Here is a 27,897-nt window from a genome sequence, read left to right as displayed (position 1 = left end):
GATTTCAAATTCTACTTTCAAAGTAGTTTTGAAATTGCAGAACTGCTATTTCGGTTATTTGTTGCTCAGTGAATGTCTTGGAGGTTTGTGTTTCTTTAGTGGTGAACAATAGTTTTTCAAAATTCACAATGCAATCATATACATTTTTTACATACCATGTTAAGGTTAAGGTATTACTGGAGTGCATTATTTAGCCTATTTTTTGACAACTTTTCCTATCCGTGTGCTGATTATGAAAAGATGGAAGTTCACCAAGTGAATCCTATGCGTACTTGGAATCAGCTATTTAAGATTTGGGTTCCGGATCAATTTCAATTTCTATTCATAAAGGCAATTGTTCTTAGCTGGGTTGAAGCCTTTTCACGCGCAGTTGAATCCAAGTGCAAACTATATTTAGTTTATATTTGGTAACTATTTGGTAAAACATATTCTGATATTAATGGTTTTGGAGTACTTATTAAATGAATATAGCTTCTGTGGAATGATAATAATTGGTAAGTAATGGGTGGTGGATATTTGAAATGTGGAGAATTACTATTGGGTGTTTAATGGTAAGGAGAGAATGCGGAGGCATCGAGGTGTTTGAAATGACTGTACCAGAAGATAATTTGCGGAGGTGGGGGCATGGTTCCGACAGCTTGGTGATGATGAAGGAGCTTTTGAGTTGGTTGCATGCATTAATCAAAAGTTGATGCACCTTATTGACTGATTACTCATGAAAATAAACCAATTTTATTGAGTGCTAATGTAAATTAAAGAACTATGCTAAGACTAAAAAAAAACTAAGCTGAAATGAAAAATTAAAACAATAACCATAGTATAATTTGATTGCTTGAAATTCTAAACTCTTGATCTAATTTGGCAAATAGACTCCACAAGTGTCATAAATAGCCTTGTCTGTGACCTTGTTATTGGAATCTTTTATTATAACTTCTAGTTCATATAATTTCATTTCTCTGTCCAGACACATCTAATCAATCCTTAACAGCAATGAGCTTTAAGTCTATTGAAGTTAAAATTTGCAACATGCATTTGAAACAATGTCCAACATTTGATTGCTGGAATTCCTGAGTGTACATTGTGACATTTTTGTCAGTGCGGTATTATCAGGAAATGAAGACGAGTGCTTCATGCAGATGAAATACCTGAAGTTGAGGCAACGCGTTTCATAATATATAGTGTTAAATACTATTTTTACTTGTGCCATTATTAAAACACTGCTCCAGCATTATTTCAAAATTACTCAAGAAAAACATTGTAAAGTAAAAATAATAACTATCTTGCTGTAATTAACATAGTTCATTCAAATCCTTGTGCAATACTATTTATTTATCGCTTGAGAAAAGTTGTTATCCCCTCTAAATATTTAGTTCAGTTTCTGTCACATCAACCAAAATCTGCTTCAAAATAGTATTTCCCGTAATTCAGAGTGTGCTTTAAAATGGCCACGATCCTTGTAACTAACAGCCAGTTTAGAGGTTGAACAGACCCGGGATACTATGCATTGTTTACGCAACCTGATGATTTTCTTCATTTTGAGAAGATTTGATGTGACTCTTTCTTGTACATTGGACAGGAAAATGAGAGAGATTGAGTATTAAACAGTATATTTGCAAATAGTTAGCTACAAATGCTGTAGAAATGCACAGAAGGAAGACTTGCTTTTGAATTAACCTCTGCCAGCACAGTGACGATATGGTGTGCAAAGTGACCCAGATATGTATTGCATATAAAAAGCAGGATGAATCTAATGCAACTAATTACAGCAACATACAAAGTGCAGGCAACAACTGTGGAGGGATGGAGAGACCACATTTCGGGTCTGGTCCCTTCATCAGATTCCACTCACAGCACTACTTCTGCGTAATGGAAAAGTCATGGGAAGAGTTAGTAAGTGTCACAAATAATACAAATCCATCTGCTTACTTATAGCTGGTTTGGGTTCTTCCAGAAACTATAGAGTTTGTCACATCTTGTATCCAGAAAAAAGATGCAAATTCTTAGCTCTGGAGAAGAGAACATCAGGAGTGCAGTCACATTAAATGCAGTTTCAAGAAATTGAAGCAAATTTAGTGGTGTCAAAGACCAAATCATTTGTGTTTGTACCTGCCTCAAAAACGATTTGTTACTTTAGGTCAGTCATTTTAGTGCCAGGGCTGCATTGTATGAATTATTTAGGAATTATTCTTGATCCAATCCATACCTAGCCACCTCAATGAGCTTCACACCATAATAAAATTAAGAGCGGGACTGATTTTCAACAACTGACGGTTGCTCTTCTGGCCTTCCTGGATTCTATAGAGCTGGTGCTATTGGATATGTCTGCAGTCTTCTGGCATTTGCATTTTAAAATCACATTATTTCAATGGAACCTGTCTCTGTTTACAAATATATATGCAGTTTCTATGTTGGCACCAATCCACACAAATGGCTTCCATTGCCAAAGACTCTTTATCAAATATTTGATCTTGGTCAACACTGGTAATGTCACATTTATTGCCCATCCCTTGTCATAAGAAAATAGTATTGGCCTTTCTTAATAGCGTGGCCTTTTTGCTTATGAGTCAAGATTCATAACCCCTTGGGTATTATTACCTGACGTGCGTTCAGTGTTATTCGCAGCTCAGAGAGCCTTGACCCTCTCGCTTCTTCCGTCTCACAGAGACTGAGTGAGGCACGACACTTCTGTGTTTTATAGTCCCTCCCCCTTGCCACCTGCGGGGGCAGCAGAGAGAATGGCGCCATTTTTTAAAACATTAATAACGCTGATTTTTCATCGATGGGAAAAATACTCCGGTCCAATATGGCAGAGGGGGACTCTGAGCGAGGTGGCCAAAAATGACGGCCGTAAGTGGCGGCGTTCTTTCGGAAATCACGAAACAGAAAGTCAGAAAGTGGTCAAGATTAGTTTTAGTAATATAGGTAGATTGGAACTATCAAAGCGAACAAATTACTCCCCATTGATGTGTGTTAAATTTGAATTGGTGTTATTTTGATTTCCAATTTGTTTATAGTATAACATATAACTGAATATTGCATTGGCCATGTCTAAAAGTCTTCTGCTTTTTTCTCCCTATGCAACATAAACAACACCTACTACAGTTTTGGTTATTTCACTTTTACCAGTTCTCTTGTTCTCTTAGATGTTCTCTTAATTTATCTTCTTTCTGTCCTTTAGTTATCTTAATGAAAAGAATTTGATTTTTTTCTAGGGTGTTTAGTGGACTATTTCTGAAAGCAAAAATAGTCCACAAAATAGATTTTTGTTTTTATTTTTTATTAATAAAAATGAAAATACTGGAAATGCTAAGCAGGCCAAGCAGTTACCAGCTGAATATTTCCAGCAGGTTCTTATCTAGATGCTCCAAGAGAGTGATTTTTAATAGATTATTAGTGAATCATTGGTATAGTTTATTTCAGTCAGTGTAATAATGTTTCTCAGAGTAGGAATGTAGAATCTATTTTTAACCTTGCGTGATTAGGCACGGGGTTTGAAAGTTCGATATACGAATTACAGCAGGATCACGATCAAGTTAGGCAGGTGGGCTGAAGAATGGTTGATGGAATTTAATTCTGAGAAATTTGAGGTGTTGCATGTTGGGAAGACTAACATGGGCAGGATCTACACAGTGAATGGTAGGGCTCTGGGAAGTGTTGTATAGCAGAGGGATCAAGGAGTGAAGGTACATAGTACATTGAAAGTGGAACCACAGGTAGATAGGGTGGTCATAAAGGCTTTTGGCACATTGGCCTTCATGGGTCAGAGTATTGAGCATAGAAGTTGAGAGGTCATGTGGCAGTTATATAAGATGGAATGAGGCCGCATTTAGAGTATTGTGTTCAGTTCTGGGCACCATGTTACAGGAAAGATGTGTCAAGCTGGAAAGGGTGCAGAGAAGCTTTAGAGGATGTGCTGAGATTCAAGGGCCTGAGATATAGAGAGAGGTTGAGCTGGCTAGGACTCTATTTCTTGGAGCGCTGGAGGACGAGGGGTGATCTTATAGAGGTGTACAAAATCACGAGGAATATATTGGGTAGATGCTCAGTCTCTTGCCCAGAGTAGGGGAATTGAGAACCAGAGAACATAGGTGAGGGGGAAAGATTTAATAGGAACCTGAGAGGTATTTTTTCCCCACTAAGGGTGGCGGGTGTATGGTTGCCAGAGGAGGTAGTTGAAGCAAGTACTACTGCAAAGTTTAAGAAACATTTGGACAGATACATGGATAGGACAGGTTTAGAGGAATGTGGGCCAAATGCAGGCAGGTGGGACTAGTGCAGATGGAACATGTTGGTCGGTCGGTGTGGGTAAATTGGGCAAAGGGCCTGTTTCCACATTGAATGACTGACTGACTCTATGATATCGTCTGCTGCAAGTTCTGTGCTGTTCTATAATAGTGATGCCAGGAACTGTTTATCTTCAGAGTAAGGGAATGTTCTGGTATTTAAAGTTTTCATATGTGATAAATATGGCAAGATATCGAAAAGTTTCATGTGAATTGTTTTTGACTCTGTTTCCCATTAAAACTGCATAACCGTTGGCCATTAGTGCTCTGTCATATACTTAAACATATTTGTCTTCCTAATAATAGTCTTGTCTGTCCAATGAATCCAGTACTTTTCTAAAGGCACATTGATCATAAGGCAGTATTGTGGATACATTAACCAGTAATTCCTGTCCTAACTCTATCTCATCCTCGAACAGTGTTAGCACACTGTATTTTTTGCTGATGGTCATAAGGTTACCAAATACTTTTTAGTTATAAACAAGTAATAAATTAAGAAATGCAAAGACACAGCTTTCCATCTATATTATGTGAACTATGCTCAACACAAGTACCACATCAACCTCACGGGGAGCTTGTTTTCTGTGAATGATTCCTATTGAACATTCAGGCAAGAGCATTTTCAAGCAATCTTTTGTTCATTGAAAAGGACTCCTTCTAAAAGTGAGTGCATGCTTCCCAGGAGCAAAATGATTTGAGACCCAATGTGCTTTAGATAAACCATAAACCATAAAACCATTTGCAGACATGCACACTGGAAACAGCATCTTTGAACCTCTCAGCAATCATATGTTGAATCTGATGTATAAAATTAATATGCTCAGAATTAATAGTGAAAATATAAATTGCGATTCTTCCGCACCTGGCTTAAGGAAGCCATTGCAAAGTCATAAAATATTTTGAAGATTCTCAAGTTTCTGCCATTCTTACTAGTATTTTAATGGTATGGTTTATAGTTATAATTGAATATTGATAGCATTTTCTGTTGGCTGTGGTTCACGTGTTTCACAAAATGAAGATTTAAGAAAGAAATTTGGACATAGTGTCTGATCTTCATTTCTGCCTCATCAAAGCTGCACATAAAGCCACCATTCTAGTCTCCCAGCACAGATGGTCAGTAGTGTCAAGTAACACAAACTACCTGGACATTTCTATTGCAGTTGAGAAGCTTGAGAGACAAGATAATGGTGGTGATTGTCTTTTACAGTTTTCAGCCACTGTTTAATTTGCATCATCTATTATGTGTATGTTCATGTATCGGGATGCTGAATAACCTGAACCTAAAATAACCCAAGCAGCCCCACAACATAATGGCACTTTCAGAGTCGTCATGCAGATAATCTACAATTTCCAATAAGATAATAAAAAAAGCTATCTTTATTCAAACAAGGGAGATCTCCCATAATTCTTCCACCCAATTGATTCAAAATTAATTAAATATCAGTATCGCGAAATAAACTACTTTTGAATGGATCTGACTGAGATTCCAAGATGGGACAAAAAGACCAAATCCACAGATCCATTGAATGTACTTGATATAATGTGCAAAGAAACTTTATAATACAAAACCCATTTTTTAACTTATTCTGTTTTTCTACTGTAGAGTATTTCATGTGACTGCATTTATTAAATGAGGTGCTTGTCTTCATCAAAGACTGAACCATTTTTTTAAATCTTAAGAGTAGAGTACTTCTGTACAATAACAGGGTGATTTACATTTAATATATATAATTTTTATTTAGGTAACAGAACATAATCTGTAATCCTGCAGAATAAGTTATAGTTACTAGGTGATGTTTATCCTCAGTGTTAAAACAATGGCCAAACTAGAAGTTTTCCATGAAAATGTTATTTTTAAGGAAAATTATTATAGGCATGTATATAAATGGTTAAAAAAATGTTTCTTAATTATTTTCTTAATCTGGCTTTGCGTTTACGAGAAAACTTCTCACATTCTGAAATTATAAATGTAAGTCCTTTAAACTCTGTTTTATATTAGTTTGCAATTTGCAAAAAATCTTTGTTCTTGCTTATAAATCATTCCAGGCCCAAATCCAAATGGTCCTCTTGATTAGATTTTTCTGTCTGTGTCATCTGCAATTGTAGATGTAGCATTAAAACAATGTTATGATATGCTAGTAAGTTGCTTTATCGATGAAAGCCAGTTATTTGCATCATAAATACAAATTTTGTGTTATCTATATGGAATAATTGTAAAAATTGATTCCATAGATAAGCATCGTCAAGTTTGATCTGTGATTAATATGCTTTTAAAATTCCTTTTAGGTGTCTACACAGAATGTAAAGTCATTTTCCTCATTATTGAGGCACTCCCCTCTGATGCAGATGGGCCCTGCCAAAGATAAAGTCGTCATTGGTAATATCTTCCATGTAGTGGGTGATGACCTTTACGTTGACTTCGGTGGCAAGTTTCACTGTGTGTGCAAAAGACCAACAGTAGATGGAGCGTAAGTAATTTAGTGCTGATAAAGAAGTGTGCAAGATTGGATATTAAGTATCTTTATGTGCATCTATAAGTACAAAATTTCTGTAACTAGAGAAATTATTTTAATTGTAATACAAGACAATACAATTTATTTGTCATTTGAACCTCACATGAGGTTCAAACGAAATTTGGTTTCTGCAGCCATACAAGAAAAGAACCAAGACACACACCAACACAATTTACACAAACATTCATCACAGTGAATCTCCTCCTCAATGTGATGAAAGGCAAAGTCTTGTCTCTCCCCTGCTCTCCATTCTTCTCCCGATGTCAAAGTCAAAGCCCCCGGCGGGCGCTAGCAAGTCCGCGGCCATCCAAAGCCGCGCCGGGCAATGTAAGGCCCCGCTCCAGGTCACTCTCAACCCCGCAATTCGAGCGGGAGAAGTCGCCGTTGCCGGTGCCCCGCAAAGCAGTGGGGACCCGCGAGTCATCATCACCGTTCGCAGCAGCGCGCCACCGCAGCTCTCCATGCTCCGAACTCTCCACGCTACGAAGCTGGCCAGCTCCACGACGGTAGGTCCGCGGCTCCGCGACTGGAGCCCCCAGGTCGTACTGGTTGGGGGCCGCTCCACGGTGCTAGGCCCCAACGACAACGGAGACCCGACAGGGAAAAGGTCGGGTCTCCCGTGCAGGGAAGAGATTCAAAAGTTTCCCCCACCCACCCCCTGCCCCCCACACATACACATTTAAAAGCCCACTACAAACTATACCCTCAACGGGACAAAAAAAAAAAAAAAAACACAGTCAGACTACAGAGGCCGCTGCGACGTCGGTCGCGCCGCCCAATGCTTCTTGCTGGTAAAATACACGGTTACAAATCAATTTCCTCTCAGTCCTTTTAGTTGCATAAGCTTAGAAAATACAACTGATATTACTTGATATTAATAAATTCAACGTCAATGGATATTTTTGTTGAATGGAAACTGAATGGGCTCACATCTGCAGTGTTTTAAAGTGATTTATCATTTTTTTTAAATCAGTAAATAAACATATGGACTGCAGAATAATCCATACATTGATCAGATCATTCCTGACCCATCTCACTGCATGTAGTCCTGCCCACACTTTATCCTTCTGGATATGCAGGGCTGACTAAATTGATTCTCTGTACCTAATAGGAGTATGACAATGTGGTGCAAATTCCAACTGATGATAAACCTTAGACATTGTTTTAGTCTTTGATCCTGGAACATCTCTCAAGCTGACGTATAAAACATTATTAAAATAAAGTTAAATAGTCAAGAATTGTAATTTGTCATATTGGCGATGCTGCCAACATGACAAATTGCTGCCCAGACAAATTGCTGCCCCCAGGTAGAGTTGCTGCCTTACAGCGCCAGATACCCAGATTCAATCTTAACTTTGGGTGCTATCTGTTCGGAGTTTGTACGTTCTCCCAGTGACCTACATGGGTTTTCTCTGAGTGCTCCAGTTTCTTCCCATACTCCAAAGACGTACAAGGTTATAGGCTAATTAGCTTGGTAAAATTGTACATTGTCTCTAGTGTGTGGAGGATATTGTTAGTGTGTGAGGATTGCTGGTCGGCATGGACTCGATGGAACAAAGGGCCTGTTTCCGCGTTGTATCTCTAATCTAAACTAAAATTTGCCATTATTTCATTGGATTAGCTACCTCATTTAAATAATATAAATCCGCCATCTCAGGGGTAATGCTGAGCACTGAATGTGCAGCGAATTCAGACCCTCTCTAAGGCATATATGGGTGGAATCTTCTAATGTATTGCCTGTGAAATCAAAATCTCACAAGAATGTAAGATGTACTCTGATGATTTGTACCACAGTAAATATGTGAAGACATGTTTAATAAGAATTCCTTGCACTGCAAATTTATAGAAACAGTGTATTGATCATTTCCAAATGAATAATACTTCTATTTTTCATGCTTTGAAAATTGCACTGACAGTAAATTTCGAAATGACACTCATAAATTTAAGACCGGAGGAGTGACAACAGTGCTTTTCAGAATAGCACTTTGTCTTTCTGTTATTAACTTTTGAATTTCATGACATGTCATTCTGTAGATTTGTCTAAATGTACTAATGTCCATATTTCAATAAAATAAATATTATTATTTGCAATAAAGATGATTTACATTTAAGGAGTTCCGCTTCACAAAACATATATATTTCTTCTAATCAAGTATGAGTATAAAATAATTCAATATTGAGTTAGAAACATAGAAACATAGAAAATAGGTGCAGGAGTAGGCCATTCGGCCCTTCGAGCCTGCACCGCCATTCAATATGATCATGGCTGATCATCCAACTCAGTATCCTGTACCTGCCTTCTCTCCATACCCCCTGATCCCTTTAGCCACAAGGGGCACATCTAACTCCCTCTTAAATATAGCCAATGAACTGGCCTCAACTACCCTCTGTGGCAGAAGGTAGTTGAGGCCAGAGTTGGGTCTTAAAATGCAATACTATCATCAATTATATATTGTTGTTAAGGCCATATCAATATATTGAAGCAAACAACACATTTTATTTACTTGCAAAATAAAAATCCATTTACTTTTACGTTTTCCTTAGATTCTCAAACCAAGTTTGATTATTTGCAGAAAGACTTACTTATTACAATTTTTAAAAAATGGGTTTGCTTTTATTCTTTAGAAGATTCGGCAGCTATGACAAATGTATTTCTGTACTTGAAGCAGTAGTCTAGCAATTAACAACATTTATTATACTTTAATAATTTTTAAAAATTATAAAATTAACAAGTATGAATGTGACATGTGCCAGATTTTTTAAATTTGATTTATTATTTTGCCCATTTGTAGGCAGTTGCTGTCAGTCATTCAAAACCTAGATTACAATTTGTGATTTTGATTGATGCTGTATGCTGTCCTGATATCTTGAATAAACTATGGCCATCTATTTGAACGCTTCTATTTTCTCGTATCTAACAATAATTTGACCACTGTTAGTATACAAAAGATTTTGATTAAAATTGCAGGCAGTTTCACTGCTCTTGATTTTTAAAATATTGTTCCTAAATTTGCTGAAAATTTGTTTTGATCACTTACATCCTCAGTCAATTCTGTTAATCTTTTTGCGAGTTTGGCTTGCAATTTTGTTTAAAAAATGTATGCAGTTTGCCATGGCAAACAGTAGAGCTTCATTTAAACTGAGCAATTTTGTTAACCTCTGAAAGGCACGTTATCGATGAAAATAATAAACTCGAAAGCACCACTTTGGCATTCGCGTCAGTTTTACGTCCCTACTCCACTGGAGAGTCATTGCTCTCGGTGCTCAGCATCCATCCTCATCTTTGTAGATTGGATGGCGAAGCACATCTTTAAAAAATAATCCCCATTCAAGGAAAACAATTCTGTCAAAATTTACCATGACTCCTGATAACTTCAGGAGATTCAAATAATCATCTTGACAACATTGTCCTGTATTTTTTTTTATTTACAGGATGTGGGTGTTGCTGGTAAGCCAGCATTTATTTCTCATTCCTAATAACTCTTGAGTGGGTAATACAGCTTGAATGACCGCATCTTTCTAGTGATAGAATTCCCACATTGTTTTAGTGACAATGCTGCTGGAATAGTCTTGACCAATTGCTGCTACGCATTTTGTAGATGGTACAAACTGCAGACTTGATGTGAGCATATTTTTGTTGATTGACAGTATCCTTTTATCTCCTGATGTGTGAAGATAATCTGATGATGAACAAATACATCAGCAGTGACGTAAATAAAATTTAATGTACATGTCCGCCACAGCTTTCGAATGTCCCATACTTGTGCACTGTCCCATACATATGAACAAGGTTGCAGTGTGGGAACTCTGATCTGTGGCCATACTTCTGACTTGCGAATAGTTCACGGATTGAAACTTTGCAGTTACCTGAAGAAGATCTGCTTTTTTTATATGCCTTTCCACTTCAAAGGGTTATTAGAAAATGAAATGTAAAAAAAATTAAACTCTTGTTCAACATTAAACATTTCAGTTCATCAGAGACAAATGTGATGGATGAAAAATATAATAAAATGAAGTAATTGTGTACCTTCATTGCCAAAATTACATACTCAGCATGTTTAACTCAACAAGGCAAATCCAGACTTCAATATTTTAATCTCCTACATAATGCCTTGCATAACCAAAATTCTTATACCTATATCTTAACATGTGCCAAGCCCCTGTGATCCGTCATCACTCAATTTGCTACCTTGCCTGGGCTCACGTCCAATTTAAAATAAATACTCATGTAGAATCATTATTGTTTCCTGTGCAAATGGAAGGTTAGGAGTTATTTGAATTTTTTTATATATTATGCGGACTGATAGGATTGAGTGAGATAAATTATTTCTCTTCGATGGTGGGTATAGGATTCAGGGTCACTATGTAGAAGCTATGCTAGTCACTGTTGAAGTTTAAAACACCTACGTGGTCTGAGTGATAGATGTTCGTTAGCCATGATCATATTGAAAGTTAGAAAAGGATTGAAGTATTTGGTGTACATTTTCCTATGTTCCTTGATTCTATTTATGGCCTAAATAACAAGTAGCTTTAACTCATCCGCAGCACGCGGATTTGCACTTTGAATTCTCTGACTTTACTTTCTTCATCCATCTGTTAATGACTGCACCATAAGCCATGTCTGCCTTGTACTCCAGAATTCTCTACCTGGACACTTTTGACCCTTGTCTTCCTTTTCCCCTTGGAACACCGCTGTCAAGTGCCACAGAACATTTTTTTTCCAACTGTAAAATTACTATCAAGGGATAATGGATTGGTTCTTTCTTAAAGGTCCTGGGGAGAAGGCAGGAAAATGGGGTTGACAGGGGAAAATAGATCAGCCATCAGTCAATGGCAGAGCAAATTTGATGGGCCGAATGGCATCATTCTGCTCCTATGTCTTATGATCTTACAATCTTTTTTCCAACGGGCAATTTTGCTGATTTAATTGATTCTGGTTTCTCTCCTATGGGGCTGTGAGGAGTGTTGCTGATTGTCCACCAGCAGTAGTTAATGATGGTGCACCCTAAACCTTCCAATGGTCCATGCCAAAAGTGAACATTTCTGTGTGTGCGTGCTTATGAGGTTTATTTTGCCCAGAAAATCCTGAAGTTATCCCATCATAATTTACCCGGTTTTTGATTGTAACATTTTTGATTAATTAGTCAAACTCTTTTGAAGAGATTTTGACATTTAATACTCTGTTAAAAAAAATCAACATTCTTAAAATATAACTTTAAGAATGTTAGAAAAAAGGACAGTATTCTGCCTTCTTGTCCCGCTATTGAATAAGGAGGAAAGGGTTATGATCTCTAATTGAACTGATGGATTCAAATTAATGCATGTTGCTAATTCAAGCAAGTAAATGTGGTTTTATACTTCAGGAGATGACTTTAGACTTCTTTGCTGGCCTATCACACGCACTGAACGTTGTCCTGGCTTGAGGTGGGAGTAAAAGGCTTTTCTTATGAGTGCACTTCCTAGACTATTTAGTCCTCATTCAGTAGAGAACAGTGGCTGCAGACAAAAGCTGTATACACTGTACAAACAGAGCACCAAAGCAGCAATACACTGACTCATTCTTCGCTGTGTGTGAGAACTGAGGGGGACTCTATTCACTGCCTTTGTGCTTGTGTCTGTCAACAGCGCTGTTTGAGGCAATGGCTATTGTGTTCGCCAATGTTTCTTATTGACCTATGTCTCAGCTTGTAATGTTCCCAGGGTTGGACCTATGAGTGAAAGAATATTTGGAAAGTGTAGTTGTGGACCAAATGCCTTTCACAGCATTGTCAACTAAACTATTAAATCTAAACTGTGGTGCGAAATAATGCAAACAGTTAATTATGTAGTCACAGCTGCAATATAATATGTCTTCTGACATCCGGTAATCATCATCTCTTTAAAAATGTATCTTGTGGTTTTCTTTACAAGTATCCCTACTTTCTTTTGAGTGCTAATGGTATTAACAGAAACAGACATCGGATTAGTGATACTGTGAAGTCAAGTTGGAGGCATTTTGAAAACTGTCATATTTATAATTAAAATGTAGCAATTTTCTTGAATCTTTTTTAATGGTTCAAACTTATTAGTCAATCTGGTTTTCTTACTAACTAGATTTGACATTGGCTGAATGCCAAAGGCAGTTACTGTTTTTAATCTAGGCTGCAGGAATTCTTGTGGTTTTATGCCCTTTGGGTGTGTTCAATGTTGCCTGTTCTGGGAAAGAAAGAGAAGAAGCCTAAATCCTAAATGTAGCTTTGCAATTGTGTTGAAGGTACCTGTCATGCAGTTTTGTAGTGACTCGCTGTACCTACAACCAATAATTAAAAGAAGGACTGGCAATAAATACAAAATCTGTCAACTTTCCCAGAATTTGTAGTTGTTCAGGGCTGTGTTAAATTGATTGTGGATTTTCACCACTGAAGGTTGTGGAAGCCTTTTGCTTCTGCCACATGGTAATTTGACCTACCCAGCCTGCATTATCTATATTCTAAAGTTCAACGGGCATTAATTATAATTTTTTTGCAAGGAAAATGTTGTCTTTTGCATTAAAAAAACCCATTAATTTGCTCAACTTTTTTCTTGTTAATATGAGGACCATATAAACCAGTGGTTCCCAACGTGGGGCGTACGCCCCACAGGGGGGCAATTTGATTTTTAAGGGGGGCAATTGAGCGCGACTGAGGAGGTCTGGATCCAAATTTTCGATTTTTTTTTTTTTGGATTTTCCATCAGGTAAACATATGTAGTTTATGTTTCAGATGTTATTTTGAGTAAATAATTTTTTTGGGGTAAAAAATGTCTTTATTGTGTAGTTATTACATAATCACCGCGCCATCGCTCTTCATGCACGTCGCACGAAGCACGCGCGGTCATGGGAGAACCTTATTTATTGAATTGGATTTGGAAATGCTATTCAAAGAGCTTTTGCTAAGTTACCCTTATAATATCTATTTCCTCCGTTTTTTCTCAAGGGAAAGCAAGGGGGAGGGGGGGGGCATCAGGATTTTAGAGGTGATTAGGAGGGGCATAGCCAAATAAAGGTTGGGAACCACTGATATAAACAAAATTTGAAAATATATCATTTTTTTCTGGTTTTTTATATGGCATATATTTATAACTTTCAATTGCAAAAAATAATCTTTCAGTTTCCTATGTTATTGGGTTGGGTGCTATTTTACAATTTCAAAGATCAGGGTTCTGTCACAATTATACTTTACAAATCAAACACACTTGTGGTTTACTTGAACACTTTAGTTGATCAGTTGGAAGAAGTGGATTTGGTCTGTTTAGTTGGTTGTCCCTGTGATAGATTTTTCAGATGTAATGTGATCTTTTCATCTTGCCTCATGCTTCATAATTGAGGCTGAACATTGTTCTTTGACCTCAAAGTCTTGAACAGATAATTTACTACTTGGGTTAAGATCAAAGCATTCACTGATGCCTTGCTTTGTCAAAATGTAATGTAGATTAATGTCAAATATTGAGCAAAAGCATTGGTTTACAATGCCCTTAAATAATTCAGTTATAAAGACATATTACTCTTAATGTTTGCCGTTACTATACTTCTGAAGAGAATGTATCCAAAATTGTTTTGTTTACGCATTATTCAATATTGCAGTTTCATTATCTAAAAAAATGTTTAAACTGCAAAATGTGCACTTTTCCCAATGTAACTTTTTTATATGGATAGATTTAATATATTTAGCTCCAAAATATTTCCAGCTTTTCATTTCCAGGAACTATAGCAAAAAACCTTGTTTAAATTACAGCAGAGAAACAGGCCTTTGGGGCTAACCAACCCTTATTAATGCTTACCACCCCCATGTGCAAATACCCCAAATATTTTTCATACACACAGATCACAACACTTTTTTTCCTTAATCCACCAAATCAAATGTTGAATCTCCCAACAGTTTCTTACAGTATCTTGGGATCGAGGATTACTTGGTTCTGTGTGTACTTAGGCGGTGAGTTGAATCCAGGACCCGTGGACTCTTCCAAAGGTGGGGCAGGAGATGCTTGGTAGGTGAGAATGTGTGCAGATTGAGAGGTGCTGTAATCCTTCTGTTATTTATGCTGGTCTCCCTTGCGCTCAAAGTTCTCTGTGCCCTCTCAAATGCCACTGCTCCATATTGAGCATTTGTGGGCCAGAGATTCCAGAGATTGATGGGGATGTCACGATATTTTTAAAGGTGGACTTGGGTACATCCTTGAAACTTTTCACTCTGTCCATTAAGTAATCTCTTACCTTGGCAGAGTTCAGAGTAGAGTTCTGATGAAAAGTCATTAACATCAACTCTTTTTCCTTGCATGGTGCCACCTGGGCTACTGAGTATCACCAGCATTTTCTTTTTTTTAAATCTCAGAATAGACTATCTGTTTCCTGTGTCCAATGTCAACCATATGAACAATATTGCCTGCAAAATGGAATAAACTGTGTACAATTAGGGAATTATAGTGCCAGAATATAGCCTGGACCAGGTTGTTGATTTTGGTTTGTTTATCCTGCTGATAGATGGCACTGGTGATATCTTTCTAGCACTTTGAGGTGAGTCCAAGTCGCAAAAATATATAGGAGGACAGGCATATCCATTGTTTGGTAAACCATGAGATTTGTGTTGAATTTGGAGCCTTGATCTGAAAACCATATTATCAGATAGCAAATGGCTGTACTAACCCACTGAAGTTGATAATGAATTCAATCATCAGTACCTGCCTTGTGAGAAAGATGGCCCATGAAATATGAAAAGCGGTGTTCTTTTTCCAGTTCTTTTCATTAAGCTCAGTGTCAGAGATTGTGATTGTACAGTGAGGTCAGGTTAGTAGAGGACTTTTGTAGGCACAGGCCTTTCAGTCCATCATGTCTGCTGAACATTGGCGGCACAGTGGCGCAATTGTTGCATCTCAGTGCCACAAATCTGGGATCGATTCTGACCTCGGGTGGTGTCCATGTGGAGTTTGCACATTCTCCCCGTAACTGAATAGGCTTCCTTTGAGCTTTCCGGTTTACTCCCACATCCCAAAGACATGGGTTTATGGGTTAATTGTCCTCTGTAAATTGCCCCTAATGTGTTAGGAATGGATAAGAAAGTGGGATACATAGAGTAGTGTAAACGTCTAATCAATGGTCAGTGAACTTGATGGGCCGAGCGGCCTCTTTCCATGCTGCATCTCTTAACTAACTAAATATGATGACAATCTAAACTAATTCCATCTGTTTGTCCTCTATTCTCTGTCTGTTCATGTTACTGTCTAAATGTCTCCCAAATGTTACTATGATATCTGCTTCCATCACTTCCTCTGCCAGCTCAATCCAGCCACCTCCCACTATCTATGTGTAAAAATAACTTGACGCACATCTACTTTCAACTTTTCCTCCTCCCACCTTAAATCTATGCCCTCTAGTAATTAACATGTCTACTCTGGGTGAAAAAAACTCTATCTACCCTATCTATGCCTCTCATAATTGTATATACTTCCATTAGGCCATCCAAATGTTCCAGAAAAGCAATCCAAGTTTTCCCAACTGCCAATAATTCAATCCAGGAAATGTCCTGGTAAATATAATCTATACCCTCTCCAAAGCTCCATATTCTTCCTACAATATGGCAACCAGAATGCACACAACTCTAAATTGAATTGAATTTTGAATTGAATTTCCTTTATTGTCATTCAGACCTTTCAGTCTGTACGAAATGTCATGCCTGCAGTCATACATACAATAATACAATAATAGACAACAGAACAGACAGTAAACACAAATGAACATCCACCACAGTGAGTCCACCAAGCACCTCCTCATTTTGATGGAGGCAAAAATCTTAGGGCTGCAGTCTCTTCCCTCCTCTTCTCCCTCTGCGCTGAGGCGATACCCCACCAGGCGATGGTAATCAGTCCCGCGGCTCACCGAGCTCCGCGAACGGGCCGGTTCAAACTCCACGGCTCGGGGTGGTCAAAGCTGCCGCCCTCCAGTCCAGCGGATGCAGCTGTTGACGACGTCGACCACTGGCCCGCGGCCGATCCCCGGACTCAGGCTGCCGCCACCAGAACGCCGTCTCAGCCACCGGAGCACCGTTCCAGCCCCGCGCCAGGCCGCCCTCACGGGAGCGCCGTTCCCCTCGAGCTGGGCCGCCCTCACGGGAGTGCCGTTCCACCCTCGGGCTGGGCCGCCCCGATGGGAGCGCCGTTACCTTCGAGCTGGGCCGCCCCGATGGGAGCTCCGTTCCACCCTCGAGCTGGGCCGCCCCGATGGGAGCTCCGTTCCACCCTCGAGCTGGGCCGCCCCGATGGGAGCGCCATTCCACCCTCGAGCTGGGCCGCCCTCACGGGAGCGCCGTTACCCTCGAGCTGGGCCGCCCTCACGGGAGCGCCGTTACCCTCGAGCTGGGCCGCCCTCACGGGAGCGCCGTTACCCTTGGGCTGAGCCGCCCACACCGGAGCGCCGTTACCCTCGGGCTGGGCCGCACAAACGGGAGCGCCGTTCCAGCCCCGAGCCGGGCCGCCCCCACGGGAGCGAGCCCAGGGCGAGTCCTGACAGGCTGCCTCCGGAGCCTCGAGGTCGCCAGCTCCGCCATTAGGCCTCAGCGCAGACGGAGGCAGAGAAGGGGGATACGACAAAAAAGTCGCATTCCCCCGAAGGGAAAGACAGAAAGCCCTGTTTCAACCCCCCCACACATAAACACAACCTAAAAAACCAAAAACGTAGCTAGCCAAAACGAAAAAAACAACACAAAAAAGTAAAAACAAACGGACTGCAGGCGAGCCACAACCGTTCACCAGTGCCGCCACTTCTGGATGTAAATGTAGCCTAACCAAAGGTTGATGCAGGTACAACATGTCTTCCAACTTTTATATTTAATGCACTGACTTGCATAGCAAGATTCCTCTGATCATCAGTGGTCCCAAGGGTCCTGCCATTTACTATAAAAAGTACATCCTCTTATTTTTGAAATGTTAACTCATATTTTTCAGTGAACAATGACTTAGAGTATGGCCTCTTAAGTTTGCATGCAAGCATCATCTGCATTGTGTAGCTATATTATTAAGGTTGGGGTGACCGTGATTCTCGAGTGGAGTTATTGGTTGAACGGTTTTGCATTAATCCAGAATTTAGTTCCACTCCAGTGGGAAGCTTCCACATGGAACATTGTAGTGAGGAAGGTGGGAGTGTGATGGAGCCTAGTCTAGCAAATCTGTCATTCTCTTTCTGTGATTTCTTACAATTCGGATACATGACATATCGCTCATAAAATGAGTTTTACTTTGTTGTGGTGAAAAGAGCGAGATCTCAGAAGTTGATGGGAACAACACTTTCCTGCCAATGCTGTAAGATCATTCTAACTATACTGGAAAGCTTTTTCCATGTGTCATGCCAAAATTTCAGTATTTCATGGGTTTAAAAAAGCCTCAATAACTTGATAGGAAATTGATTCTGATTTCAGAATCTGAACCACAGAATTATCCGGGGAATAAACTCAGTGCAAGGGATAATCACTTAAGTTTATTTCCAATGACTATTTCTTTGTTGTGCCTTTATTCCTGTAAACACAACATCTGCATTTTCAATTCTCATTTTCAATCGCTATCTAGTACACAATATAGGGCTTGAAAATCATGACTAAATTTAGTCACCAGTAAACCCACAAAATCATTCCAATTTTGAGGTTGTTGCCACAAACCTCAATTAAATATTTTGGACCTTGTCTAATTGAAAAGTATGGCATCTATATGGCAGTCTGTGAAAATCTAGACTACACTTATCTAGACTCCACTTCTTCCCACCCGACTTCTTGTAAAGACTCTATCCCCTATTCTCAATTCCTCCATCTATGCCGCATCTGAACCCAGGATGAGGTTTTCCATATTAGATCATCAGAGATGTCCTCATTCTTTAGGAAAAGGGGGTTCCCGTCTTCCATTGCAGATGAGGCTCTGACTAGGGTCTCCTCGATATCCCGCAGCTCTGCTCTTGCTCCCCCTCCCCCCATTCACAACAAGGACAGAGTCCCCCTTGTCCTTACCTTCCACCCCATAAGCTGTTGCATACAGCATATAATCCTCCAACACTTTCGCCACCTCCAATGGGATCCCACTACTTCCATCTCCACCACTTACTGCTTTCCGCAGAGACCGTACCCTCCGCAATGTCCTGGTCAATTCGTTCCTTCCCACCCAAACCACCCCCTCCCCAAGTACTTTCCCCAGCAACTGCAGGAGATGCACCACCTGTCCCTTTACCTCCCCCCTCGACTGCATCCAATGATGCCGACCGTCTTTTCAGGTGAGGCAGAGGTTCACTTACACCTCCTCCAACCTCATCTACTGTATCCACTGTTCCAGGTGTCAACCTCTGTACATCGGCGAGATCAAGCGCAGGCTTGGCAATCGTTTCGCTGAACACCTCCACTCAGTCCGCCTTAATTTACCTGATCTCCCGTTTGCTCAGCACTTTAACTCCCCCTCCCATTTCCCAATCTGACCTTTCTGTCCTGGGCCTCCTCCATTGTCAGAGTGAGGCCCAGTGCAAATTGGAGGAACAGCTCCTCATATTTCGCTTGGGTAGCTTGCACCACAGTGGTATGAACATTGACTTCTCTAACTTCAAATAGCCCTTGCTTTTCCTCTCCCTCCCCCTTCCCAGTTCTCCCGCCAGTCTTACTGTCTCCAACTACATTCTATATTTGTCCCGCCCACTCCCCAGTCTGAAGAAGGGTCTTGACCCAAAACGTCAACCATTCCTTCTCTCCACAGATGCTGCCTGCCCGCTGAGCTACTCCACCATTTTGTGTCCATACCGGTGGAAATCTAACATTCACTTTTGTTCATCTTTTGTTCGAACAGGTGAAGTTTGAACCATATGCTATCCTTGGGCTCACATTTGTTCTAAGTGATGTAACTAGCCTCTTTAATCTTTTGTGATTTGTACACAAATAGCTATGAGCAAAGTGTATTTTGATATTATACCTCCAGGACAGCTTAATTCACTTTATGCATAACCCCTCCCCCATTGCAGGATAGTCAATTGTAGTTTTTACTAAGCATGGCTTTGCTTATGAAAATATTCTAAAAGCAAAGTTTCAATAGCCTATTATTAGTTTTAACCGCACATAATAAAACGGATTCAGTATACATCAGTAAAACTAAATGCATAAATTTGTGTTTACTGTATATTAAATAGTAAGTTTATTCTCAATCCAAAGCCTTAAATTTGTTGTTTTGTAATGTACTTTATGATCCTCCCAAATACTGTGGTTTCTTCTTGTGCAACGTACAATGTGTTCCAGAGGAAAACAGCTTTGTTGTCGTATGCCCATTGTTCCCTCTGCCTTGCTACGTTGGAAACATCCTTTAAATTCTAGTTGGTTAAAGTAACCAGGCCCAAATGATTCCTTCAGCCATAATCTTGCCTTCTGATAAAGAGCAGAGCACTTATATTGTCAGAACCCTTGTATTCTAGTCCCGTATCCATCCAATTAGCAGTACTGAAATTGATTACTTGTTCTGTTTTACAGTTTATGAGAGCATGCCAGATGCAGATTGGCTGTCGCATGTGAAGTACTTTGGGACAAATGGAAACATCGATCTCCATCAATACAAAACCTAGTGCCTAATGACAAGGGCCCTGGAGGTCATTCACACACAACTGAGAAACATTTGGGAGATGATAGTGGACAAAGGGAATTAACTCAAAATTATAAGCTGAGTAACTTAGTCCACGTTGTAAATACCCAAGTAGTCGGGTCTCAGCTGACATAGCTTTCACTGATTGAACAAATCGCTTACCTTGGGAAGCAAATTTCCACAAGGTCCATTCATTAATTTGTCTATTATACTCTGTGCAATCACCATTTCAAGGTGCTGTTACAGGGCATGTTGCCTCAAGTCAAAACGGTGTAACCTTGCTGAAAACATTACACACATCATTATGTTTTAGATAGCACTCTCAAACTTTGGTAAATGGCAACATTTGCTCTGGATGAGGCATCTGTGAATACATGGTTTGCTAGATATTTCTAGAAGGGAACAATTCTTTCCTGATGATGAGTTTGGTAATGAGGAGATGATTAGTGCGGTAAAACAGTGATGCCAATACTGTTGGTATTCCACATGCCTGTCATACAGCTGCCATTTGTCGCTCCTCCAAGATTTATGAAGAATGCCAAATGGTTGTTGGTTATGCCAAAGTCTCCAATTCAATTGCTGTGATGCCCATTTGATGTAGGTTCTCATTACTATGTTCCTATGGTAAATTGTGCTGTTCAAAAGCCATATGGCACTTTGGGTAATAGAATTCTGGGTGCAGAACATCCTTGATCCATAAAAGATCAGCTGACCCTTTATGTCTCCTTTTTCCAAGTGCATGTCTCCCTTTGACAATTGCTGCTGGACTCTCCTTGAAGTGACCCAGGATCTAATGTTGAGAACTCTGATGATGCTCTCAACAAGGGCACTATGATTGTGATTGCTGTTATACTACAGCAGCACCAGGACTGCAAGTACAGGTGAGGAGCAAGGCCATCTCCCCACCTGCTGCAGCAGCTGAATTTTGCATGCACTGAACTTCAGTTTCTTGTTGATGTAAGAACTGCTTTATGATTCATGTAAAGCTGCAGGTTCACTTGTGAATGTTGAGGAAATTGACAGAATTAAATTAAAGGAAAAAAAAGAGACTTTGAGTTTCGCTTCGAGGCTTTATTGCATGACATCATGGAGAGATGGCAGCAGTTAACTGTTCACCAGTTCTCTGTCTTTGCAGCAGAATTAGCCGACACTTATACAGTTGAGTAAACAACTTTTTTTTTGTTGGATATAATTATACGAAAATATACTTCTTCCTTGGCTATATGTTTTCCTGTTATTACTATCTACTACTTGGGTATTAATTATTTCAGTCATAATATACTTTTTGTTTATGTTAATCTTATTCAACAACGGATGGTTAATACGTCAAACATAATACAAGGGCATCTTGACATTATTCTATCTCATCTTTCAAGCAGACCGCACCACTGCCCCCTCCCCGAACCAATCATGCCCTCTTTGTCTGCAACGTTTTCTGCGCTAACCAGCTCTACCCCATCTATTGCTGTTGTGTTTTGTTCACCAACGCTACGCATTCCCAGACAATAAACCCATTCTAGGAGATAACGTGTCTGAAACCTGTTTTGCTCTGCAAGCTGGTCAACAGGAGATGCCAATTGCCACATCCGCACACCCTTTTGTTACCTTATTTAATTCCAACCATAATTAAGTATCTGGAGATTTTGATTTTTCTTCTACAAGAAGCCTGGGGTACGAGTGCAACTATCATTCTCCCAATCATTGGAAAAGCTGTGATTGTTACAGATCTTGTGCTTGTAACACTTAGTTATTCAAGAAAGTGATGAAGACCACTCTCCTTAACTAGAGAATATCAGTGACATCCCGAATGCAGTGGCATGTTTCAAACTGAGGTATGGGCATGGTCTGGCAACTATTTCCAGGTCTGATCTGGAAGCTTTGGTTTAGGGTATCTGTGGTCCTTATTTCTATGAGCAGAGCTGTCCAGCATTCGTGCATTCCTGCAGTTCCACCTGTACAAGGTGGCGGATTCTTGTCAGCAATGCTCTTCGGGGAGTGTTGGCCTCCATAGATTCTGGCGGAGCTTCAGTGAAAGAACCCAACTTCCTATCCTAAGAGGGGAGGAAGTGTATCTGCTGAACAGGACTGTCATTAAAGCAGAAATGACAGGAAAGGCATGATGGTAATAAAACTGAACTCTCACGGAGTGAGACTTGCAACAGAACTCCTCTGGCTGATTATCTGAATGAGGCAGATAAAAGACAGAGTTTTTTCAATCAAATGCATAATCAAATGCTTGTAGGATGATATTTTTAGGTTTTACCTGTATAAGAATTTTTTTTTTAAACAAATGCATTCCTGAAAAATCATTTTTTTAAACTTTTCTAACTGATTAGTCCTTGTGCCAGCAAAAAAAAAATCAGTAATTCAAAATTTACTAAAAGGCCTGTCATCCTTAGGCGATTTTTTAGGCAACTGCCGGCAACTGTCAAATCGTAGCAGGTCGCTGAAAAAACGGCAACTGGCAGAACACATACATAACACACACACACACACACACAAAATTTACACCTGTCACACACACACACACACACGCTGAAAAAACAACACACACACACACACACACACACACACACACACACACACACACACACACACACACACACACACACACACACACACACACACACACACGCTTCCACACACACCAGCACACAGTTATGAAGGTATGAAGGTGGGGGTCAGGGCAAGCGGGGGGAGCACTGTCTGAGTGAAATTCATACGGTGCAAAGACAATGTGATACAGACATACACCACAATGAACAAGAAGGTTAGCGCTGAATTAAGATGGTGAAAGGTCAGTGTACGGGAAGGGTCACTTAAGTCCTTTAAAAGAGGGGAGGAGTGGGGGGAGGGGAGAAGGGGGGACAAGGGAGAGATGGGGTGGGGAGAAGGAGTGGAGAGAACCTTTAAGAAGCCAGAGATACACGGCTGTGAAGCTCGGCGGACATTAACATTCACATCATCCTTGGTTCTGAAAATTACTGTTTACTCTTTTTTTTCCCAATGAGCCAATGAAATTCAGCGACAATCTACGACAATCTACGACCTCCTGGCAACCCACTACCACTGCACCTACGGCACGAGACTTCTCGCTACTCTCCATGGCATCAAAATTCTGGCCGCCGCTAATTTTTTTACATGTTTTTCGTTAAAAATGTTGAAAAATTAGCTGTGACCAGAATGACGCCACGAGCTGTTCCGATAATGCGGGAACTACTCACGACCATGAAGGCGACTCCCCGGCAATCACCCGCGAACATATAGCGACCATGTCACGACCGCAGTCTCCTGTAGTCGCCTAAAAAGTCGCCTAAGTGGGACAGGCCCATAACTCTATTCACTTTAAGAATGCCACAAGTGACTTTCAAAGTGAACACAAATGTTCCTGACTAGTGCAATTGTAGGGTGCTCTAGTCAGTGACATGTTGATAAAGGCCAGTAGACGAGTTTCTATGCACAAGTGCAGTGATGTACAGATACAATGAAAATCTTGCTTCCAGCAACATTACTGGCACATAGACTCGGACAACACACATAAAGTATACATAAATTACACAAAATTCTACAAAACAGTGAAAAGAAAAAAGGTCCACAAAAAAATTAATCAGTCAGTACACAATTAAAAAACAGGTCCATGGTAGTGCAAGAGATGGTCTGTAGTGTTCCTATAAAATGGAGTGGGGTAAATGATATTACTGCTTACAAGAGAAAATGAATATTTGGTTGAAGAAATAGTTTGTGGAAGGCTTGATGTAGTAATTGCAGCTATTTCAGATCTTTCATTATTTAGTTGCACATTATCAAGATACAAACTTGGTTCTTCGCGGGTGAGTTGCTTTTAATAGCTCAGAATACCCAATTTTGTCAGGCACAAATATACAATTGAAATAACACCCCACATAGAACCCTAGATACATGTGAGATAATTTTAGCAGGACGGTTGCAAATGAGCTTTGCGCAAGGATTTGCTCCATGTACTGTGTGCATTAGCATATAAATGCTGGCAAAGGTTTCACATTACTTGAGAAATGTATTTGGCTGCTTTTGTGTAAACACTTCATCTCAATTATTTAATCGCATAGCACATAAAGTAAATGCCTTGCACGCAAATTTCTTAGTTCTGGTATTTTACAACGGTTAGGGTGAAAAACCTAACATTGTATACGAAAAGTGTATTTCTGATGATATAAAGATATGTATATTTCTGATGTCTGAACATTGACTTCTTTAATTTCAGGTAGTCTCTGCTTTCTCATCCCCTTCTCAGCTCTTCCTCAGCCCACTGTCTCCGCCTATTCCTTTGCTTCTTCTTCCCCCCCCCCCCCCCCCCCCCCACCCTCACATCAGTCTGAAGAAAGGTCTCGACCCGAAATGTTGCCTATTTCCTTCGCTCCATTGATGCTGCCTCACCCGCTGAGTTTCTCCAGCATTTTTGTCTACCTTTAGTATATTTCTGAAGAAGGGTCCCAACCCCAAACATCACCCATCCATGTTCTTCAGCGATGCTGCCTGGCCCATTGAGTTATTCCAGAGTTTTGAGTCATATATATTTGATGCTTTGGTCTTAAATTGCAAGTCAATGTGTTGTGTTTCTGTCATTTAAGTGTGAAAATTAGTAATTGACGAGGTACTGAGAATTAGTGAGTAATTGTAGCAGTGGTGATGTAGAATAGATCCACAGAATAAAGGAATAAGTATCAATAGGGAAGGTAAACAAAAATGCTGGAGAAACTCAGCTATGGAACGAAGGAATAGTTGACGTTTCGGGTCGAGACCCGTATTGATAGGGAGGTAAGTAACTGTGTGAAAGGATTAATTTTGTGACGAGGTTTTTGAGAGAGACTGAGTCCATTAAGTAATAACCCTTAATTAGGTAGTCAAAGCAACCTCGATATGAAAGGTCAATGTTTTGTATACCCAACACGTGTGTTACCTTTTGCTGCTAATAATTTGCACTACTCTCCAGTGTCCAGTTGTCATTTTTTTCCAGTGCGTGTGCTTTAAAATCAAGCAAAATATGTGAGGTCTTTAGAAATGTTATCTGATGCATGAGCCTTTATTTTATAATATATATATATCATGGCAAGCCTATTTGATACGTTTACATAGATTATGATAATTTCAGGTAAGAAAATGGCAATATTTTTTGGGATGAAATTGGTATTTATGAATTTGAAAGTTATTAAAATAGAAACATTGAAAAATAGGTGCAGGAGTATGCCATTCGGCCCTTCGAGCCAGCTGATCATCTAAAATCAGTACCCCGATCCTGCTTTCTCCCCATATAACACTTGATTTCTTTAGCACATGAGCTAAATCTAACTCTCTCTTAAAAACATCCAGTGAATTATCCTCCACTGCCTTCAGTGGCAGAGAATTCCACAGATTCACAACTCTCTGGGTGAAAACGTTTTTCCTCATCTTAGTCCTAAATGGTCTACCGCTTCTTAAACTGTGACCCCTGGTTCTGGACACCCCCAACATCGGGAACATTTTTCCTGCATCTAACTTGTCCAATCCTTTAAGACTTTTATATGTTTCTATAAGGGATGGGAAATTATCCCCACCATGAATCGAAGGGATGAGACAATTGTGAGTGTGCATTCAGAGTGAAATGATACTAGGAAGTGGGCGAATGAGTGGAGAAGCTGTGGGTGGGCTGTTGAACTGAAGCGGAAAGAGGCAAGGAAGCGTGCCAGCATGAAATGCAGAGGTTGAAGGTTTTAACAACCTCGAACACTTGTGGCTTTTCACTCAACACATTCAAAGAGCATACACGAAGCTCCTGCAATTAGCATTTGTAATAATGGCCAGATTTTTTTTTAATGATGTTATTTGAAGGAAAAATACTTGCCAGATGATTCTATCCTCATCATAGAGTGGGGAAATGAAGAGCTTACATTGTTCTACTGAACTGGACAATGTTTAGCAGTGAATGGGCAAATTACATGCTGAATAACAACACAGAGGTAACTGGGAATTGAAGGCCAAGTTGATATGTTGGCAATCTGTGTGTTATTTTACTTCTGCTTTTTCCAAGATTAAAAATTAATTGTGAAAAATAGAAACTAACCTAAAATGGATCATTGTTATTTTCTAACTTGGATATTATTGGTTATTATAGCTGCCACTATCTTAAAGCTTTCTCCTTTTGAGCCTTTTAGTCTAGAAAGATATAACTAGTGAAGTACTCCAATGTACTCAGTTATTAACTATTTACATTACTGATGGAGCAGGGAATGAAATTTAGATTTTCCAACTTTGTCAATGATATGCAAATAGGTGGAAGGATATGTTGCAATGAGAACATTGATTCAGGACATAGATAGATTGGAAGATTGGGTGAAAACTTGGCGAATTAAGATTAATGTAGGGAAATTTGAGATAATACGGTGGATTATTGTCTAAATGGAGAGGTATTGCGAATGAGAAGTATAAAGGGATCTAGGTGTTTCAGTGCATGAATCACTGAAACATAAAATACGTGGTTAAGAAGCAACTAGTATTTTCCCTTTATTGCAATGGAGTTGGTATTAAAAAAGTGAGGTTTTGTTACAGTAGTATCGGGTCTAAGTGAGGCCACACTGTGTGGCGTACTGTGTCACCTTTTGACCCCCCTTACCTAAAAAAGATGATAGCATTGGGGCAGTCCAAAGGAGAATCGGCAAGCTTATTCCTGGGATTAATGGGTTGAGGTATAAAAATAGGCTAGACAGTTTGTATTCTGTGTTCCTTGGAGTTTAGCAGAATGAGCAGTGATCTTTTTCAAGATAAGATCCTGAGGGGGCTTGCCAGGGTGATTGTTGCCATGTTGGCATGAGACGGAGAACTTCGAACAAGGGATGTAATTGCAGCATAAGGGCAGGTTATTTGAAACGGGTGCATAATAATTTATTCCCTGAGGGTAGTGAATCTCTGTAATTCTCTGCCCTTGAGGGTGTTGGAATCTGGATGCTGGAAATCTTAGAGATGATCAAACATTTGAAAGATTGAGCAGTTGAGGGCCTGGGGGAACTGGCAAAGAAGAGGAGTTGAGGTCAATCATGGGGGCAGGCTTGAGGGGCCAAGTGACCTGCTCCCTCTTGTTTCGTTTTGCATTCTTGTGCTAAAGGTTTGAGTCTGATTTTGTATTTAATTTTTTCCCGCAATGTGAATGAAAGTATGTTGAGTAGATTCAGAATCGAAATTGAAACGGGCATGTAATTACCTCCTTTACAGTGTTATATGTTTCAAATACGTTTTATCCTGTTTTATTTTGGGTGGATTACTCACGAGACCACTGCCGTGCATATAGTTATAACGTAATTACAGCTTTGCTTGTGCAGGATGGACACCGGAGTATATTGCATAAGTTAAAATTAGTGGAAGTGGGTAAAATAAGGTCAGTATGAAAAGTGGTGGAATCATTGGTCTGGATGTGGTGTGAACTATATTGCAGTGGTGAAAGTGAGTAGACTTTGAGGTGATAAGTATTTTCAGACTGTAAACAGCCGAAG

At 39.8% G+C, this 27,897-nt stretch overlaps 1 protein-coding gene and 1 long non-coding RNA gene across 2 annotated transcripts in view; one reads left to right on the top strand and one right to left on the bottom strand.

Moving 5' to 3' along the window:
• Window positions 1-27,897, top strand: part of tpd52 (tumor protein D52) — a 165,356-nt gene that overhangs the window by 96,315 nt on the left and 41,144 nt on the right. Inside the window, exon 9 of the mRNA XM_055634550.1 lies at window positions 6,570-6,751. Within this exon, the coding sequence (XP_055490525.1) occupies window positions 6,570-6,751 (182 nt within the window). The remainder of the gene's footprint in view (window positions 1-6,569; window positions 6,752-27,897) is intronic.
• Window positions 1-27,897, bottom strand: part of LOC129696536 (uncharacterized) — a 106,163-nt gene that overhangs the window by 60,524 nt on the left and 17,742 nt on the right. The gene's annotated exons all lie outside the window — the stretch shown is intronic.

The sequence above is a fragment of the Leucoraja erinacea genome, chromosome 4 (assembly GCF_028641065.1).
Source record: "Leucoraja erinacea ecotype New England chromosome 4, Leri_hhj_1, whole genome shotgun sequence".
NCBI classification, from domain to species: Eukaryota; Metazoa; Chordata; class Chondrichthyes; order Rajiformes; family Rajidae; genus Leucoraja; species Leucoraja erinaceus.
The sequence above is the reverse complement of the archived record's forward strand: the minus strand, read 5'-3'. Positions and strand labels throughout refer to the sequence as shown.